The sequence below is a fragment of the Merops nubicus genome, unplaced genomic scaffold (assembly GCF_000691845.1).
Source record: "Merops nubicus isolate BGI_N331 unplaced genomic scaffold, ASM69184v1 scaffold6669, whole genome shotgun sequence".
In the NCBI taxonomy this organism is placed as follows: Eukaryota; Metazoa; Chordata; class Aves; order Coraciiformes; family Meropidae; genus Merops; species Merops nubicus.
The window spans coordinates 8,867-27,401 of record NW_008630079.1 but is presented as its reverse complement, the minus strand read 5'-3'; the positions used below and the strand labels follow the sequence as shown (position 1 = coordinate 27,401).

The 18,535-nt window shown below is 40.6% G+C and overlaps 1 protein-coding gene across 1 annotated transcript in view; it reads right to left on the bottom strand.

The window, feature by feature from the left end:
• MTTP (microsomal triglyceride transfer protein) overlaps positions 1–18,535 on the bottom strand; it is a 28,539-nt gene that overhangs the window by 4,942 nt on the left and 5,062 nt on the right. The window contains exons 2-15 of the mRNA XM_008947142.1: positions 17,455–17,642; positions 16,734–16,877; positions 14,689–14,796; positions 13,811–13,927; positions 12,447–12,586; positions 11,507–11,657; positions 8,013–8,170; positions 6,954–7,122; positions 6,004–6,111; positions 4,820–5,032; positions 3,848–4,059; positions 3,112–3,209; positions 2,889–3,010; positions 1,833–2,060 (exon numbers count right to left, since the gene is read on the bottom strand). Of these exons, the coding sequence (XP_008945390.1) occupies positions 1,833–2,060; positions 2,889–3,010; positions 3,112–3,209; positions 3,848–4,059; positions 4,820–5,032; positions 6,004–6,111; positions 6,954–7,122; positions 8,013–8,170; positions 11,507–11,657; positions 12,447–12,586; positions 13,811–13,927; positions 14,689–14,796; positions 16,734–16,877; positions 17,455–17,642 (2,156 nt within the window). The remainder of the gene's footprint in view (positions 1–1,832; positions 2,061–2,888; positions 3,011–3,111; positions 3,210–3,847; positions 4,060–4,819; positions 5,033–6,003; positions 6,112–6,953; positions 7,123–8,012; positions 8,171–11,506; positions 11,658–12,446; positions 12,587–13,810; positions 13,928–14,688; positions 14,797–16,733; positions 16,878–17,454; positions 17,643–18,535) is intronic.

Sequence of the window (18,535 nt, the reverse complement as noted above, 5' to 3'; positions counted from 1 at the left end):
CTTTCCCATGCCTGCTTTTCCCCTTTAAAAGAAAGATAAATCCACATTTGGCTTGGTTGTCTACAGTATGAATTCATAAAGGGGCTTATGTTCTGGGCGAGGGGAAGCCAAGGTAGTGCTCAACCATCCAGCAGATACATTAATTATGGCTCTCGTGCGCTTTTCCCTCAGTTCCAGTGTCATGCCATTCACACTTCTTTTCTGACAGTGCTTTCTGGTACAGTTATAGTCACAGTTCAGGAACTTGACAGGTGAAAGCATTTCTAATGAAGCTTAACCAGGTGAAGCATGTCGATACTGCTTTTGACCTGGAACGTAGCTGTAAAACCATTCTTAGGAAGACGTGCTGTGTTTAAAACACAGCTCAGCCTGAAGCTGTGTCTGACAGCCTTTTAAATAACTTTTGCCTTTGTCAGGTGTAGAGGTAAGAAGAAGAGCCTTTCCAGTTGTGAACACGCACTTTTGGTTGCGTCCACTGCCTGAGTCCCAAAGAGCTTAGGCAGTAACTGTGCTAGGGGCTACCCAAGAGAGAAAGCAGGGTGGGATCCCATCTCCTGACCATGCTGCCCAGGCTTCCCGGGAGCCGGTGACTGACCAGAAATGTTCCACCCCCATGTTGTTAGAAATTACTCTCAGTCCCAGCCCTGCTGTGCCCCAGACATTGGTGAGGTTCTCCAAAGACCAAGTGGAGAATCTGCTGGCTGGCAGAGCTCTCCAGGATGCCCAGCCAGCTGATTCAGCCAGGGCATGTGTGGAGCTTGGTGCATGAGCAGCAGTTGGAAATACTTAGTTGTGTAAGCACCACGCTCCTGTGCTCAGGCCTGGACGTGATTATCTTTCTCACCTCTGCAGTCTGTTTGTTAAATAGGTCATGGTAAAGTTTTTGCCCATAATCTGCGTGTGAACTGTAAAGCATTGTTGGAATGAGCTTTAGTTAGCCAATTTGTGCATGACATGGGAAGCCCTCTAGACTTATAATACTGTTACAAAGGGGCTGAGCTGGGTTCAGGATGGGGACAGCTGTCATGTGCAGGGGTGTTTCTCTGTAATTTTGATCTGACTGGATTTTCTCATCATCTGCTTTTGGCATGTTCTTTTGCCAAGAGTTAAAGGGGAAAAGTAAAAAGTAAAGTTCAAGTGTGGAAAAGCATTTGAAATGTGCACCTCTTAGCATTGTTCTTTGAAAGTTAGCTATCTGGGAAAGTCTGAGCACCAGTAATTAATTAATTCAGTACCTGACAGTTACTGCATAATTGGACATAAGGTCTCTGGACAACTTCTAAAGAGTAAAGCTTCAGTGGTCACATGTGACAATACTGTATGACAAGAAACAGTGGGAGGAGAGGCCATAGTTGATAGCAATTTCTACAGGATGATAGGTCGCTGGAATGGATTGCCCAGAGAGGTGGTGGAAGCCCCATCTCTGGAGACATTCAAGGTCAGGCATGATGAGGCTCTGAGCAGCTTGACCTAGTCAGAGATGTCCCTGCTTATTGCAGGGGGGTTGGACTAGATGACCTCTAGAGGTCCCTTCCCAAGCATTCTATGATACAGGAAACACAGCTGGATTTGCTGTTATTCAATGTTACTAGAATGAAACATATCCTCACCTTTGTTCTAGATTGCTTTTCATGTAATTCATTCTGGTTTTTTAATACCTTTAACTTTTCTGTCTCTCTGGTAGTAGAGAAAAGCTTAAGTAACACTGATCAGATTTATTAGCATTAAAAAGAAAGAAAATAAGGTGTCCCACAATAACAATGTGGAGGAGGCACCATCTGTGCTTAAGAGACAGAAAAGGAAAAAAGAAGCAAATAGTGTGCTGTTAGTACCTGTGAGTAATCTGTCAGGAGGATAAGTCCTTTCACCACGTTAACAGGATCTCCAGTGGCTGATAACATTTTAGACATTAAGTCACCATACCCTTGGAAAAATGTCACTGGCCTGAGCTGGACATCGAACAGAATGGCTGACATGCCAGCAAAGGAGTCCAGGTTCTCCTCGCCTTCATCAGGAGTTGCAGCTATTATAGACTCCAGACCTTGAGCTTCAATCACCACCTAAGAAGCAACAGTGATAGAGGATTAATGAAAAAAATTTGCCTGACCCAGGCTGTTAACATCCCTACACATTTTCTTAATGTCTAAGAGACATAAGTTTTTTGTCTCTTATTAACATAGTTGTAGATAAAACTATATGAGTTTTAGAGAACTAAGGTAGAGCAGCTAGAAAAATGGAAAGTAAAATAATCTCATGGCATTTTTTTTCCCTTTAGACCCAAGCAGAATCTCCCCACATGCACATCACAATCCCAAGCTTTGCTTCAGGCAAATTTTCCTTTATTCACATAACTATTGCCCACAGACAGCTGGGAGGAAAGTCCAAAGATGTTTCACAGCACAATTTTTTGTCTTGCAGAAATTTAAGAGGATTATAATAATTAAGGTACATGAAGAAAAGTCCAAACCAGAAGCATCTAATTTAGATCTCTTTGATTCATACATTTGATCCACTCCTTGTTATTCTATTCTATTCTATTCTATTCTATTCTATTCTATTCTATTCTATTCTATTCTATTCTATTCTATTCCCCAAAACACAGGACTTGATTTTACAGACTTGCAAGGCTTTTACTTGTTCCATCAGACAGTATAGGCTTTAACCAGAGACAGACCTTGATCTCTGATACAGAACAAAACACCAGTTTTTTTGGTAAGGGCAAACATGTGCCTCCTTGGCTGTTGTGAGTTTCTTTTACCCTTGTTATTGGGCTGTTCTCTGTACAGTGCAGCAAACCTTATGGTCTTAAGCACTAGCTGAATTGATTTAGAAGCTGTAAGAAGAGGACCACGTACTGTCTTAGTTTTTATGTACTGTGTGTCAGTTACCTGGCTGGCATGAAGTTCAGCATTTCTATCAAAAATACGGATGTTCACGTTACTTCTCCTTAAAATGCCAGAGCCTGAATAGAGGATGTCAAGGCTGTATGTGGATGATACATCAGGACCACCTTAATTAAAAAAGAAATAAGGTACCTGTGACTAAACTAGTGGATTAATCAAATGTTTGGGAACACAAAGAGGGTTAAGAGGCAGTTTCATGGTCACATACGTGTAATGTAGCCGGAGTAGGCAGAGGAAGAGCCCATCTTGGAGAAGCGATCGTAGTTATGAGCACGCATGTCCTTCAGAACTTGACGAATGGTTTTGCTGTGGTATTTCAAAACAAACCAACCAACCAACAAAAACATAGAAACACAAACATGTTACAATGCCAAATGTATTACTGTTCTGTAGAAATACAAAATTCGAGAGAGGGTGAATTTCCCATTAGGAAAGAGGGTCTTCAAAACTTCATTGTGCCACTAAAAATCTGTCCTAACCCAAAGTCTCTTTTCCAATTTCAGCTACTCCTGCAGCCATAGGTAAAAAGGCAAGCAAAGGTCTTACTTGAAAAGTAATGGTGTTGAGAAGAAGAGAGATTTTGATTATTTTCATCCTAGTGCTGTGATGTTTAAAGCTTTTCTGGTTCACTGGTTCTTAAAATATAAAATTGAGGTCCCCACTGAGAAAATTAAGACCAACAGATGACATTTCTTACAGTTATGCAAGCTAGATGCCTAATTCTTATTTGTAACTCTGAAAATGTGACTAGCTATTAAATGAATGTCACTAAAATGCAGAGGCTTATTCTATAGTATCAGTACTTCAAGGTGCCACAAAAATCAGGTGTCCTTTTCTACTCTCCTTAAATTCTACAGTAGTAAGTCATAGGAACCTGTGTGGTGTTTGGGTTTCTGCAAAGAAATAAGGATGAGGGGTATTTATTTATACTGAATTTAATGTACCTTGAAGGCATTTCAAAGTGAAGTATATCTTGGATCATGGAGAGCATGTACTTGTTCATTTCCAGAGGCAGCTCACCGATGGAGAGCAGGATGTTTTTCACTTCCATGTAGGATGGGTTACTGTTTAAGATGACAGCAGCTGCAGTGGTTCGCACTGTCTTTTCATGGACTTTACGATTCTGGTGGTATATCCTGTTCATTGTTTTCTTCACCTGGTCAGGAAACAGATTATTCAGCCAGTGTTCACACAGATGACTGGGCAAAGTAGAGACTGGAATCTCGTTTATAATATCAGCTTAAGCTAGCTCCATAGCTAGGGCTAATGCATAAGGATATATTTTCAGCACCCTGTTTTTCATGGTTCTTTTGGAATGTACAGGACATGTATAGCTCAGTCACCACATAGGCAAGTGGGGTATCTGCTATGTTCTCTCAGCTACAGTCCAAATACAGCCTTCCACACTCATTTTCACAGCAGGGCAGTAAATAAGTAGGAACACTAAGGTCAAATATACTGTGGCAGTGGTAAGATCAAGAGAGAGATTTCCTTGACTGCTAAGTGAATATGTACTTTAAAAACACACGATCCTTGATTTTTTTTTTTTAAATTTTCTAGATAGTGCCTGTGGCGGCCTCATGTCCCTGAAAAGATTGTGACACATCTTCATTATAGATAAGTGCATGAAGAGACATTTTCATTGCAGAGCAGCACCCTGACAACCTCAGTCAAAGGTGCCAGCAGTAGTAGATATGAAATGGGATGCAGGGCAGTACAACAGTAGCAGGAATTTACAGGAATGTGTGGAATTTTCTGGCTGGAACTGAGGTATATATAATAATTTCCCAGAGTTATAAACAAAAAAAAATACATGGGGCATCTTTAAAAAGAGTGGAACTGACAAATTAACTCTGTGAATTCATATTTTAATACAGTATCTTGAACTTCTTTTCATGGGGGGTGTATTTTCTTACCTCTTTGGTGAGAAAAGAAGGATCATATCTCTGTATGGCAGTGGTAGCAAGATTGCTGATGGACCCTTCTTCTGACTCTGCATACTTCATCAGCAGTGGAAGTGCTTCAGGAATGAGTGCATTCTTCAGTGCCAGCAGGTACATCCTCACATTGTCATCTTTCTTAGCCTTCTCCAGTCTATTTAGAATCAGCCTTTTGGTTTCCACAACAGCCTAAAGAAAATCAACAGCATGTTTAAATGGTGATCATAACCCTCCCTTTTTCTCTTGCAGAAGTGGGAGGGACAGGGCTGGGTTCTAGCACGTTTTTGTTTCCAATCACTGGACAGCATTAGCAAAGGTGTCATTTTAAAGTTTTATGTCAGTGGCTTCCTTCAAGCATAACCAAAGTGGCTATAACCACAGTGACACCTGGTCCATAGATTTATCATCTGCTACCTGCTCCTGCCCTGATCCAGGGACTTTACAGGTCTCAGTTGTGGGGCCAGTGTGCCCCCACAGAACACCACAAGGGTTCTTTAGTGCTTCGGAACACATTGTTATAAGAGTGCTCAGCAATGAACAGGGGAAGGAAAAAGGGATTCCTAAGGGCCATTCAGGTGCTCTGTGTCTGTTCAGCAGTGTACTGCAATCCTAAACAGCATAGATCCAGCAGGCAGCAGTGTCTTGTCTGATCATCTTCATCTTCTATCGCCAGCATCTACTCAGTCCATGGCCAGGGTGATAGTCTTTCTCCTGGGTTGTTCCATGCACATTTGGGGCAGAGGTGAGTACCTGAACCAATGGATTTTCTTCACAGAGCTGATATAACCTAGGGTGATTGAACCTACTAAATAGATCCCAAGTTTGCCAGAGTTTCTCTGAGGATGTGCAAAGCTTTTGGAGAAGGGAGCACAAGTACTACTTCTGCTGACAGACTAGGCAGTGAGAAAAAGTTCTGTCAAATAAGGACAAACCAGGAGAAATCCACAGAAATGGGAAGACACCAGATTAAAACCTAACGCTAACAAAGTAGATGTCATTATTAAAAAAAATCCTCTCTATCAAACACTGGAGTTTATGGGGTTATTTTAAAACAGGGGGAATATGCTCCAATGTCTTCCATGCTCTCCCAGTAACGTCAGCAGGGATCAGTCATGTGTAGCAGACCTCAATGTGGCCAGCAGTGAAGAGCAGATACTCACTGGAAGCTTGCAGCCTTCTCTGTCACACAGCTTTCTGATGAGTGCTCCCATGACAATAACAAGAGTTTCTCTGATTTCTTCATTTGCAATATCACCCTTGAACTTATCCTGTTATACAAAAGCAATGCTGTTAGTTTCTCTGTCTAAACACGATCAACCACAGTCTGTAGCTGGCTGAATACCCTCCCTCATTTCCTGTGAACATTAGTGCAATGCAAAGGCTGTGATGACCATGACAACCTGGGCTCAGGCTAAACAGACAACTGCTCCACCATTATATGTAATAACTGGCTGCTGTTTTCCCCTGGAGTTACATTCAGTGTCTCAAGTAGTAGATTAATTTGGGGGAAAAAAAAAGAAAGAAAAAAGAGTATTACATGGTTACAGGACTTTGCTTAAGGGGTAATGGCTTCAGACTGGAAGAGGGTAGATTTAAACTAGATGTAAGGAAGAAGTTCCTCACTACGAAGGTGGTGAAACACTGGAACTGGTTGCCCAGGGACATTGTGGATGCTCCATCACAGGATGTGTTCAAGAGCAGGTTGGATGGGGCTTTGAGCAACCTGGTCTAGTGGGAGGTGCCCCTGCCCATGGCAGAAGGATTGGAACTAGGTGATCTTTAAGGTCCCTTCCAACCCAAACCATTCTGTTTCTATGATTCTATAAGGTAACAATCAAATAATCCTCAAATTATTTTGCTAACACTAAGAATTATGTTTGTTTTCCAAGTAGTATGTATTCATAACATTTTGCAAAGTAAATAGACTTCTAGTCTGGACCCACAATTTTTTGTTGTTTCCAGACTATATGCTACTGGCACACTTAAAGGAAAGCCTGAAAGAGATAAAGAAACGAAAATCCAAAACAGCAACAGTCTTCCTCTTGCCTTCCACTTTGACAGGGTTGAGGTTCAAGGGTATTAACTCTATTTGGTTTGTCCTTTGACTTACAGTTAAAGATTTTAGGAGCATTTCACTGGGGTGAGAAGCAAATCCACAGGCATATAGGAATCGCTCTTGCAGGTCAGAGGTGCTTGCATCCTTAAAGTCAAGGAACTCCAGTATGGCCTCCAGTGATTCTGGGGTCTGAGCAGAAGTTACAGCATCCACTATCTGCAGACTGCAAAGAATTGAAAACAAAGATATCATTGTAATGAGCTAGAAAATACTGAAAAGACTTCCCTGCATATAAAGAGAAAGAAGCTGATGTGCTGGAAGGTCTCTTCATCGCACCTAAGAGAGAGAATTTTTAACTCTTGTTAGAAAAAAAACCTGTGTCCTTGAATTCTTCCACATCAAAATGATAGATGAACTCCACAAGGTATTCATATCGATTGATAATATTTGAACTTACACAAATAAGTGACCAAAAAAGTACTAAAAAGCCAGAAGTACCCAGAGTGTCTTAAAGTTTATAGGACAAGGTTGTGAATAGAAAAGAGGTTTATTTCTACATACACAATGGCAACTAGAGAACTGGGTTCTATGCTACCTGAGTCACTCTCGGGTTTATCTTTATCTTAGTTGTTATTGTTAACAACTTCTATAGTTTGTTTGAAAGATCCTGCCCGTATGGTGGGACTTGAAAATGCTTTCCAACTTCCAGCTCTAGGTGCACGTGCTGTTCACACCCAACCTCTAATATTGGGACAACATCCAGGCATGAACCAGATGCTCTCCTTTGTTGTATTTCCACTTGAAGGACACAAATGGGCAAGTCAAGAACAAGTTACAGAGTGTTTCAGAACAAGCAGTTGGGATGAGAACCCTTGGGTAAGCTACAAAGCATGTTTGCCTCATGTTGTAGATAAAATCTTGGTGGCTGAAGTGTGCTGCAAATATACTATGCTGCAGACACAAACGCAGCTTTAAAAAAAAAAAAGTGTAGACTCTACTGAATATGGTTTTTGCATTGCTAGGACATCACCAGTAGAACTGAATCTGTCTGCCCTTCTGCAGTTTTAAGTAACTTAAACCTTTTGGAAGTTTGTTTTTTTCATTATAACTTACAGAAGTTCTTTATTTTCACTTCTAATAATCTGCAGTATCTCCTCTTTCGTAGCTTTTCTGATGTTCTGAACAAAGGACAAAAAGCTTCTTGCTGCTTCAGCTTTGGAAAGTTTTTCAGGATACATGTGTTCTCTGATGCTCTGCCAGTGTTCAGAAAGCTGCAAAATAATTCGCATTATGTCAAACCTCTCAGATTGTGGCTTCAGTTCTCAAAATCAGACTTACTAAAAGGAGGTATGTAGGCCAGCTATTGCTAAAATTAGATGAAATCCAATAAATTGCTGATCCTTTAGCTAAGTATTATTTAATTTATGCTATTCCAGCACAAATATCCCTGAAACCTTTCTATAGGTGTCTCTTTCTCAACACTTCAGTATTTTCCTGATAATGTACTTTGCCTTAAATGCAATCTATTTTGGAACAAAATATGGTTATTTATACTCTAAACAGAATACAGCAAACTCTCTTCTCTTGTCAGTTTACTGTGCTTTATGATGAACGTTTGCTTTCTGTTCCCATTTTCTCCTATTTTTTTTTAAAGTGGGAGATGCACAATCCCCTATTCACAAATTAACCGTATTTTCTTAGAAGATGGTAACCTTGTATAGGATTAGTGTGGAACAGGAGTAAATATTTCATAAATAATTCTCATTTCTTATTCAAAAACCTGCATAAAATGAGGATAAATTTGTGTTTATTGTACAAAATTATAGGTAAGATGGTATTAGAACAGGTATCTGCTTCTTCATGTCTTGGTGCTGTATTTGTTCCACAGATTACAGTTTTGACCTGAATGAGCCAACATGGTACCAAAACACCTACATCTGTCCTCCCAGATACCTGCATCAGTTTCTTATGGGAGTGTATGTTGACCTTTCCTCTCTCACTTGCCTTTGCCTCTGTTATCTCAAATTATCAAGAACATTCCTTGTTTCTAAGAAGGAAATACCACTAGCACCCATTTGACCTTTACTAAAATACTTCCCCTCTTTGTGGGTTTTGTATTAGGCAATAACACTTGAACCTGGCAGCAAATAGAAGTATCATTCAGCAGTACAGAGTGCAACTTCCATCAGCTGCAACAAACAATAATTAGGCAACAATGATTGAGACATAGGATATTTCCTGGGGATTAATGACCAGCTGGGAGGTGCCAATGTTCTGAGGCACAGATGGTTCTGTTAACCTCAACTGGTGATTAGTGCTTAACACCAAGGTCAGTGTGGCTATTATAAGCTGAAATGGGATCAATATATGGGGCACTTTCTGTGCCCCTGTTGAAGCTGCACCATAGCCTGGCAAAAATTCTCTAACCCCATTAACCCTGTATTTCCTCCTGTGCAGAGCCCATCTGTACGGGCTGCTCTTAGTTTAGCCCATATCCAGGAAGGGAGCATATTGGGAAATGGAGGCACCTGAAGCAAAGCAGAGTGGAGACCAGGTCCCTCTGTTTAGGGGAGTGCTCTAACTGCTATAAGGAGCAGCCACCATCTGCAGCAGTGGCCATGACTTTAAAAAACAGCATTCACAACTGACTTTTGCAAGGGGCCTTGTTCTCCTGATGTGGCAGTTTGGTTTGAATAAGGATTCAGGCACAGACATACACACTTCCATACGGCAACTCAACCAAGCTTGGACAAGAAATTCTGTCAGGGACATCAGACCCTTGTCTGATGTCTTGTGGGCACTCTAGGAAAATTCAGGCCAAACCAAGAGGTCCTAAACTGAGCAGGAATTGGTTCTGAGTGTCAGTGCCTGCCAGCTGCTTCACCAACCTACAAAGGTTGGCTGTGCAAGACAGAACAAACCCACCTCAGTTTCAGAAGGGGCAAATGTCTGTTCTTGTAGGAACCATGAGCATAAAAAAAAAATAAAGAATTGTGAGCTCTTCTGAAAAAAAGCATGCTTTATGATGTCCAATCACAGAAATCTAGGCCTAAATTTAAATGTAGATGTTAGCCATAATCTCACAGAAGCTAGTGCTGCCATCTGTGAAGTGGGGATAGTAATGGCTATTTCACCAAATTCGTAAAGATAGAGATAGGTCTTGTTGTGATTTAAAAAGTGTTTTGAAAATGTAAAAATGTAGGGCATACCATGTCAGCATGGCATTAATGTATACTATGATATATAAGTACCAAATGTTGTGTCGCTGCTTTGGATACAGTGTTCTGTTTATAGACCCTATCTTTTCGTAGCAGTTACAGCAAAATACAGTGAGAAAGCAGGACTTCATTCTCATCATGCCATTAGGTTTATAATGATGTAGCTCAGTCCCCAGGCAGTGCTCTGGAATTATACCCTATGTTTGTTGTCTTGGTCTGGAAATTATCTTTATAACTATTATGACAAACTCAGTCCCAAGTGACAAACTGGTCAGCACACAAACCCCGACGGGCAGAGTCAGGGAAAAAGACCCTGTCCCTGCTGTGTTTAGGATCCCTTGATATTCCCTGCTCAGAACTGCTCCAGCATGCATACAGCATCACTTCTGTTTCATTTCCCCAAACACGTTTTTTTGTCTTCTCTGTGGCTCAACAAACATTAGGCAAGATATATTATTACAGTGCAAGGCTACTTCCAAATAACCAGCAAGTTACAATAAAGTAAAGTATCTTCTGTGCTCATAAGGAGTATCTTGGGAGAATTAAAATTGTGTGCTGAATAGAGGCCGTATTTTGCTTACTAAAAACTGACAGACAATAATAATCTTTAAATTAATTTTCCCATTCACTGCTAAATTCATTCCACAATAGTAATAGCATGAAAACTCTTTGCTAACAAACACTGTAGCAATTTGTATTAGTTTGCGATGAATAGCGTCAGTAAAACAAAAGATGATACATTTACACTACCAAGCTCTTAGTGGTCTTTAGATGTCTTAAATATAAAAACACAGGGTAATTATTTTTTTTCCAGGGAACAAATGAAAAATGAACAGGCTTGCCAAGGTTACTACAGCCCCATTTTATACCTCTAAAATACCTACAAAGTCTTTTAAGTAGAAGACTTCCTTCAGGATCAGGCGGTAAGAAGATGCTAGATATTACCAACAAATGTTTAGCCTGCCTAAGGAATGGCTTTAATTTCTAGGACCAGTTCAACTCCTCCATGACACAATAGCTTATAAACACTGGCCAACCATCTTAAAAGCCATTCCCACTCTACTACTCAGAGGAAATAAGCTCCTGCCAACTCAAGATTGGCAAAGATGAGATAAAACAAAAGGTGGTTGTATTTTCTGCTGGTCTTGAGAAATACTACCCTCAATCTTTGAAAGCAAGCAAAAAGGTTGGTACTTTTAGAGGTAGATCTACCTCTAAATCTGTGTGTGATGGAGCACCATAGCATCACTACTGTGCTCCACACTCTGGGGGTGTGTTTTATATTGGTACTTTAGACCCCTCCTAATGGGCTGCTTGGACAGAAACTTCTTTCACACTTGTTCTACTCAGCTTACCACCGTGATGTCCAACAAGCCTGTGTTTACTTACTGAAGGACACTTTTTGCATTCAGATTTGACTGGCTCTGCTACCAGTGGCATGGCAACGTAACTGGAGTCCAAGGTCTTGATAATGCTGGTGACTTGCTTCCCAGCAATCAGTCCAGGGCCAGCCTGTGCTGACTTCAGTTCCAGTCTCTGCCTGTGCACCCGTACAATGAAGACACCATTAGAGCAGAAATGGAGTGGTCAATGCAAAAGGAATCAAACCCCCCCCACAGACCCAAATATAAAACACAGACTTATTGAAGTCTTATTTTTAAGTGTTCAGATCATGGCCACTCTATGGGTTTTTATGGTAGCAGAAGTATCTGATACCAGCAAAATTACTGCTAGAGGTATGTGGCATAAAATGTCTAAACAAGAGACTTCCCAAAGTATGAATTTATAGCACTTGGTAAATAGCCTTCCGTAACCATATGCATTCTGAAACATTCCTATTCATTTTCAGATGTGGAAAGTGAGATTTTGAATGTCCATTTTTTAAATATCATAATACTAAGGAGATGCCTGAATTATTTCTCTTGTATGAGCATCTTCAAACTTGCAGTGTTTTGGAGTCTGGAGGTTTCACTGTTGTTACCTTTATATACTTGTTTTCTATACTTCTGAACTTTCACATACTAGAAATGGAGATTTGTTGGAGTATTTCTTAAGAAACGAGAGGACATGGAAACAGAACACCTACAGAAGTCATGTGTTGCTTAAAATGTTTTGGTCAATCCCATCTGTTTCCACTTAATTTTTTACGAATGCCATTATTTGTAGTACGATAGAGCCCTTAATCAAAGTTGGACTAGGTACAATGTGGATACAAAAGAGATCTAAATCCTTGCCTGGAGAGTCTATAGCCTGAGATCTTGATGCTATGTAACCTGACTTGAACCACTAGTTCTGCTACAGTCAATGACAGTCAAACTGCCCAACTTACTTTGAAACTATTTTGGCACTTGTTTTTCGTTGGGAATTCAGAAGGAAAACATAATTTTCTTCTGCCTTGATGGATTTAATGAAACTGTCTTCCAGCACGTAAGTTGTGGCAGATGTGGCTTTTGTACTGACATCTAAAATCTGAAGATAATTAAAAAATAAACCAGAAAAAGGGCTGATCAATAAACAATAGAGTAGGAAAAGAGCTCACAGTTCCAAATCAGGGCAAAACTTATAATGAAATAGAGCCAAATGAGAAAGGTGCATGTGGGTTGACAACATCTCAAACTAAGCCTATGAACCAGGTTCTTGAGAATTCCTTCTGCAACAAGAAACCACTCACTTCTACATTGTGTGCTTCAAATTTAATATGTACCAGGGCATAAAAAAAAAGGGGAGGGGAGCAAGTTTGGAGCAGGCTGCAACTGAGAAAATGCTGGTACTACATCTAGTTAAAAACACACTCTAAATAAGATAAGAAGATTTTCTAGGGGAATGTCTTGTAAATAAGATTGTCATATCCACACCCAGGAAGCAAAGTCAGCCACTTTGCTTCCTCTGTTTGTAAACAAGATGAAGTCTTTGTGGCAAGTGTGAAAATCAGGAATTCAGTGATAGTGTTAATGCAGTTTATTAGCAGAGCATCTGCTACCTTTGTACTTCTCTGAGCTGAGAAAGGTCAGATCTGGTGTGGAGAATCTCAGTGCCTTCAGCATGTGTCCAGCCTGCACTCAGTAGTAACTGCTTAGAAAAGCATTTACTAGTAGTGGAGGACCACTAACACCATAGTAGGGCTTAAGTTACCTCCATAGCACATGCTCTACATTACACCTGTGCATTAGGGAAGCCTTTGACCTTACAGGCAAGCCTGACTAGGCTCCACTCAGGAGTCAGAGTCTTGCCTGCCATTTATTGTGTACACTAAAAGCTGTGACTCAGTAGCTGGGTAAAAGGTTACTGTTGTCACTATGACTATGACTGTATCTGGTATTTTCCTCCAAAAGGAAAAGAAGCCTCACATTGATTAAAACTCAGTACAGATGGGACAAAAGTGCTGTAAATCTGCATACAAACTGAAATATGTTATGGATGAGATCCAAAAATTATACACATTGGATACACATTGGTGTGCTGTACTCAGTGCCAATTAAGCCACCGTGGTTTACTCAAGAGGAGAATCTGTCTCCTGTTCTCTCCATGGATACTACACAGGAATTTTGTACTAGTAATACTACAAAGTGTACATGTACAATTTGCTTTCTGTAATGCAAGAAAGGATTTTTTTGAGAAAATGAGTAATAGCTAGCTACTAAGGATATATTTTAAATAGGCAGGACAGATTTTGTTTTGTTAAAGAAATCATACCTGGTTGTGGCTGGTAAATCCTTGTTTTTCTATTTCACAGGAATCCAGGGCTTTTATTTTTGTCACTTGATTTTGCCGTACATGGTAAGTAGTATTGCATTTCCCAGATATGTCCACCTTGGAAAAAAGAGTTAGATTATGACAACTGCTTGAATTTATCTTTGGGACCCAAGAGCACCTTCCAAAGATGAGCCATTTTCTCCACTGTTGGAATCCTGTGCCTGAGATGCTGCATTGTTTGGGTTTATTTAACAGTTTTGACGGTATTAGTGAAGGTATTAACTACTTGCTTTGGATAGACAGGGGTACTTTTCATTAGATGGCTATAAAGGAAAGTAAAAATGTTTGTTTAAACAAAAAAATTAGGAAACAGCTTGCACTATTCAAGTTATTCACTAATTCACGTTAAATTCCAGCTTTGTTCATGTGGACCAGTGTAGAAATTTAACAATGTAATGCAGGTTAAATGGGTGTGGCTAAACCATTGCTAACTTTACATGGATACTATCTTTGATTTAAAATGATGTAATCCATTGAATTGCATTTAGGAAGTGACCAACTTTAAACATCACTATAACCCCTTTTATAGTGACTTGGTTGAAGTTGATTTACTACCAAATTCTGCTAAATAGATAAAAGCATCTTAAATCAAGTGGATTTCACAAATTCATTACAGTAATTGCAGCAATTGGACTTGGATCACATGTTCAGAAGACTGTCTTTACACCCCTAACCTCAAATGCAACCAAAAGGCTGATTTCTATCACAGTTCATTCCTTCTGAAGTAGTCAGAGGGAGACATGAATCTGCCTTTCAGAGGAGACTTGGCTCTGACTGTTTCTCCAATGATGATTATCTTGCCAGATAGAGCACCATACCTCAGGGGCAGCACCAGAGTACAGCTGTAGCTGGAAAAGGCTAGCCAGACCTCTCTTAATATTTTGAGTAAAACCGGGTTCATTTTGATACGAATAGAAGTTTTTGACCTGTAGGAATAAAAAAAGCAAGTATATAACAAATCTAGTCAGATGGGAAAGGAGTAGTGAGGAACCTCTCTAGATAAACTCCCTTCTTTCTGACTGGGAAACTGAATTTGGAGCTGTTGCCCTTATTTAAGCAAACTCTAGGGGCTGCAGGGCCTGATGAGAACAGTACAAACATTTTTCAGGCTTCAGCTGTACCTAAGTACACTTTCAGTGCAGTGAGCATCTTTCCTCCTGCTAATTAGAGAGAATTTAGAAGGGAAATGAGAAACTTCACATCATTTCACAAGGGACTGTTTTCTGCATAATCCTCAGATCATGACTCCTCACAAGGGCATATCATAGGTTACAAAAAGCCAGAATGAATCATAAGTAAATCACAGAATGACTTCAGTGACGTGTCACACACATCACAACCTTTGCACTCCATGGGTCAACTGTTGTGCTTTAGCCTCTCCTCTGGTAACAAGACTCTGCACCTCCACTTTGCATTCAAGGTGCTTTAGAAGTGCACTTTTTTCAGGAACTCAAGTGTAATCAATGTGTTATCTCGGGGCAACCCTGGAAAGTGAAATCACTGGGCCAGGGATGAAAGTATCACCCTCAGAGCAATCATAAAAGGAGTGTACAGACCCTATTACCAGACAAAACCCCCAGGCTTTTAATACTACATCTCAATCTTAGCATGTGAGTGGCTTACTGTATTAGGAGCAGATGTATTTTGACTGTGTTCTTTTGATACCTCTGTTCTCATTTAAGGATGTGTACAGTTGGGAGCCAGGGCTGTCCTGTTTCTTTTTATGTTGTGTAAAACTGATGACAAGGCTGAGTCTGAAAGTTACTGAGCAGGCCTGGTAGCAGCTGCAATTCAGTAGGCTGAGCTGGCAGCCAGGGTATGTGCTTAGTGCCTATTTACAGCGGGAGGTAAAGATCCTGCCAGGATAGGGTGTCACAGCTCTCACTCTGCTCTGCAGAAGAGAAAGGGGAGTGTGACCTTCAACCTTCCTCCTTTCTCACTGCCCCTCTGCTTACGTCCCATTTGATGAGCACTGCTTGGGGTGCAGAGGGGAGAGGGAAGCTGTTGGCCTAATGCAACAAGAGGGTAAAGGAGTGTGGAGAGGAGGCAGGAGCAGCCATGGTCAAGCCGTGCAGCTCCCTGGTGATAGCAGGAGGCTGAGCACAAGGGGACAAGTGAGCAGCCCCACAGGGAAAAAGAAGAGGAGTGGATTTACTTGAATCATCTTCTCAGCAAAACTGGGACCCTGAGAGTTACCACTGGACACGGGTCCTTCTGCAGTGCTGTCTCAGGGCAGGCTATAAAACCCAGGCACACACTGAGACACACCTGCTCACTGTCCCTTCTCTGCCAATTTTTGGAGACAGTTCCCCGGTAGGGAACAACTTGAAAGACTCTAGCTCTTTCAGCATCAGGCTCATTAACTTGGGACCATTGAAACTGCAGGTGACACTGAAGTAAATAAGTAAGCCAGAGAGGTGGGGAAAGCAGTCATGCTAAAATATTTGATAAGAGTTTAAAGTGTTTAACATTGTTCCTCAGACTTGGTATAACCTCCCTTGTGACAAACTGTATCTCCTGTTCTGGATTCAGACCTTGGGTAAAATCATGGCCTCATTGTGCTCAACAGCATAAATCTTGCACAGCAGTTGTGCCCATATCAACATATGTCCCCATATATTTGTGGCCAACCTGCCGTTTAGTTCCAGACTGTATGGTGTTCTCAAAGCACAAGAGGCCTGGGCTGGAAGGGCCCCTTGTACAGGTAAATTACAGTCTGTTCTAAACTGTAGCATTTTGTACAGACATGGTGGCATATTAAAACCACTTGAGAGAACAGTGAACTGTTAAATTCTCCAAGCCTTTAAGAAAAGATTTGTCTCAGGTTTCCTCAGGGATTGAATTTTAAAAGACAGGGTCTTACTTTTCCACGGACTAGCTCAACAACTATGGGCCTTTGTAAAGCTTCCAGGTATTCTTTCCCGATGATCTTCTCTGTGCTTTTTCCTTTGAAGATGTTTTTAGCAGATGGACGTTCATTCACATTTTCAACTTGAACATCTCTTATCTAGCAAAGTAAAAGCAGAGAAAATAAATGTAGAAAGCAGTCTAGCATTGGCCTGGGGTAGGCTGCATAGATCAAACGACCTAATACATCTTTTTTTATTTCTTCATTTCTGGTAACAATCATTAGTCTTCCATGATTACTATGTTTTCAGAAGAGACCAGCATTCACCACTGGGGAAATGAGTGGCAGAAAAACTCACCATAAAGGTAAGTACCAAACCCAGTTTGTATTTAGCAAATGTCAGGACTTGCAGCTAGAACTGAGGACTTCAGACAACCTATTGTCCCCCAGGTAGGTGCTTGCACACCAGTTGTTGGAAGCTATAGAACCTGTCTGAAGCAATTTCAAGATACAGGAGATATTCTTAAATTCTGAATTACGATGTTAGATATATTCTTGTGAAGTTTTATTCCATAGGAATCAGCTTATCAAAGAAGCTGGTTTTCATTGATGAGACTAGAGAAGAATAAAAGCTTTTTCTTGTCTTCTGGAAATGAGTTCTTTGAGACTGGATTAGCAGTTAGATAAATGCAGAAAAGATTTGGCATGTTTTAAGTTGTCTGATGGCATTAATTACCGTAATTTTGATCAATTGGTCATCATCATTGTCAGGATTTCTCCATAAGAGGTTGACATCCACACCGGAAGAAATCCGATATCCTGCACTTTTCTGCAGTGATGCTTTCGCCTGATCCACATACACTTCAGCTGAGTAAGCAAACTTGTATAGCTTGTCATTACTTAAGCTTGGTCCAGTAGTGTGCCCTGTTTGGAAAGCAAAAACAGTATTTTAGAATTTACTAATGAACATAATCTGTAATTTTCTCAAAGAAACACCTTTAGAAAAATTAAAAACATAATTTCCAGTGAAAGATTAATGGGACTGATTTGTTACTCTTGATTCCAGAGGCTGTCCCTCTGGAGCAGCTGGGTTTGTTTTTTGTTTGGTTGGTTTTGTTTTTGTGATTAACTTGACATTACTCTCATATATTTAAAATAAATATGGCCACAAAATCCTTTGTTCTACTTCTACACTTAAAAGAGAATCAAATTCTTTACTTGTGCGACTCAAAATATTGTAATCAATCATGCAATTTGTGCACTTAGCAATTTGAAATGCACTGATGCTGTTTCTTTGCATCTTTGGCACATTTATTGGGATCTTTCCATTAAGAACCTTGCCCAGGGGTGACATGAATGTAACGCAGAAAGCAGGAAAATATTTTTTAAATTAGATAATTAAGCCCTTGTTCTTAAACTAAGTCATTGTCCCCATTGCTATGCCTCTCCTGTTAATTGATGTATTTTAATGGATATAAAAGCCAAATTCTAGCATAAATAAATGCAACTTTGAAATGCTGGAGTCTGAACCCCGAGCCCCCGAATTAAGGTTGACATATGGGTGATTCCCACAGCCCATCATAAAGAGGTGGTGAGTTTGCCTTATAGCTTTCCCCCAGGGTGCGGCCGGCCCTGCAGGGAGAGCCAGAAGGGAAATGAGCCCCAGGGGTCCTGCACTGAGTTGACAAAGGTCAGGTGTCTGCTTGGGGATAAAAGCTGGGACCACTTGCAGGGAGTCAGGAGTGTCTGTCTGTGGAGTGCACTCCCCAGAGCTTCCTGGTTCAGGGCAGACCTCCTGACTCTCCTGGAGCTGGGCC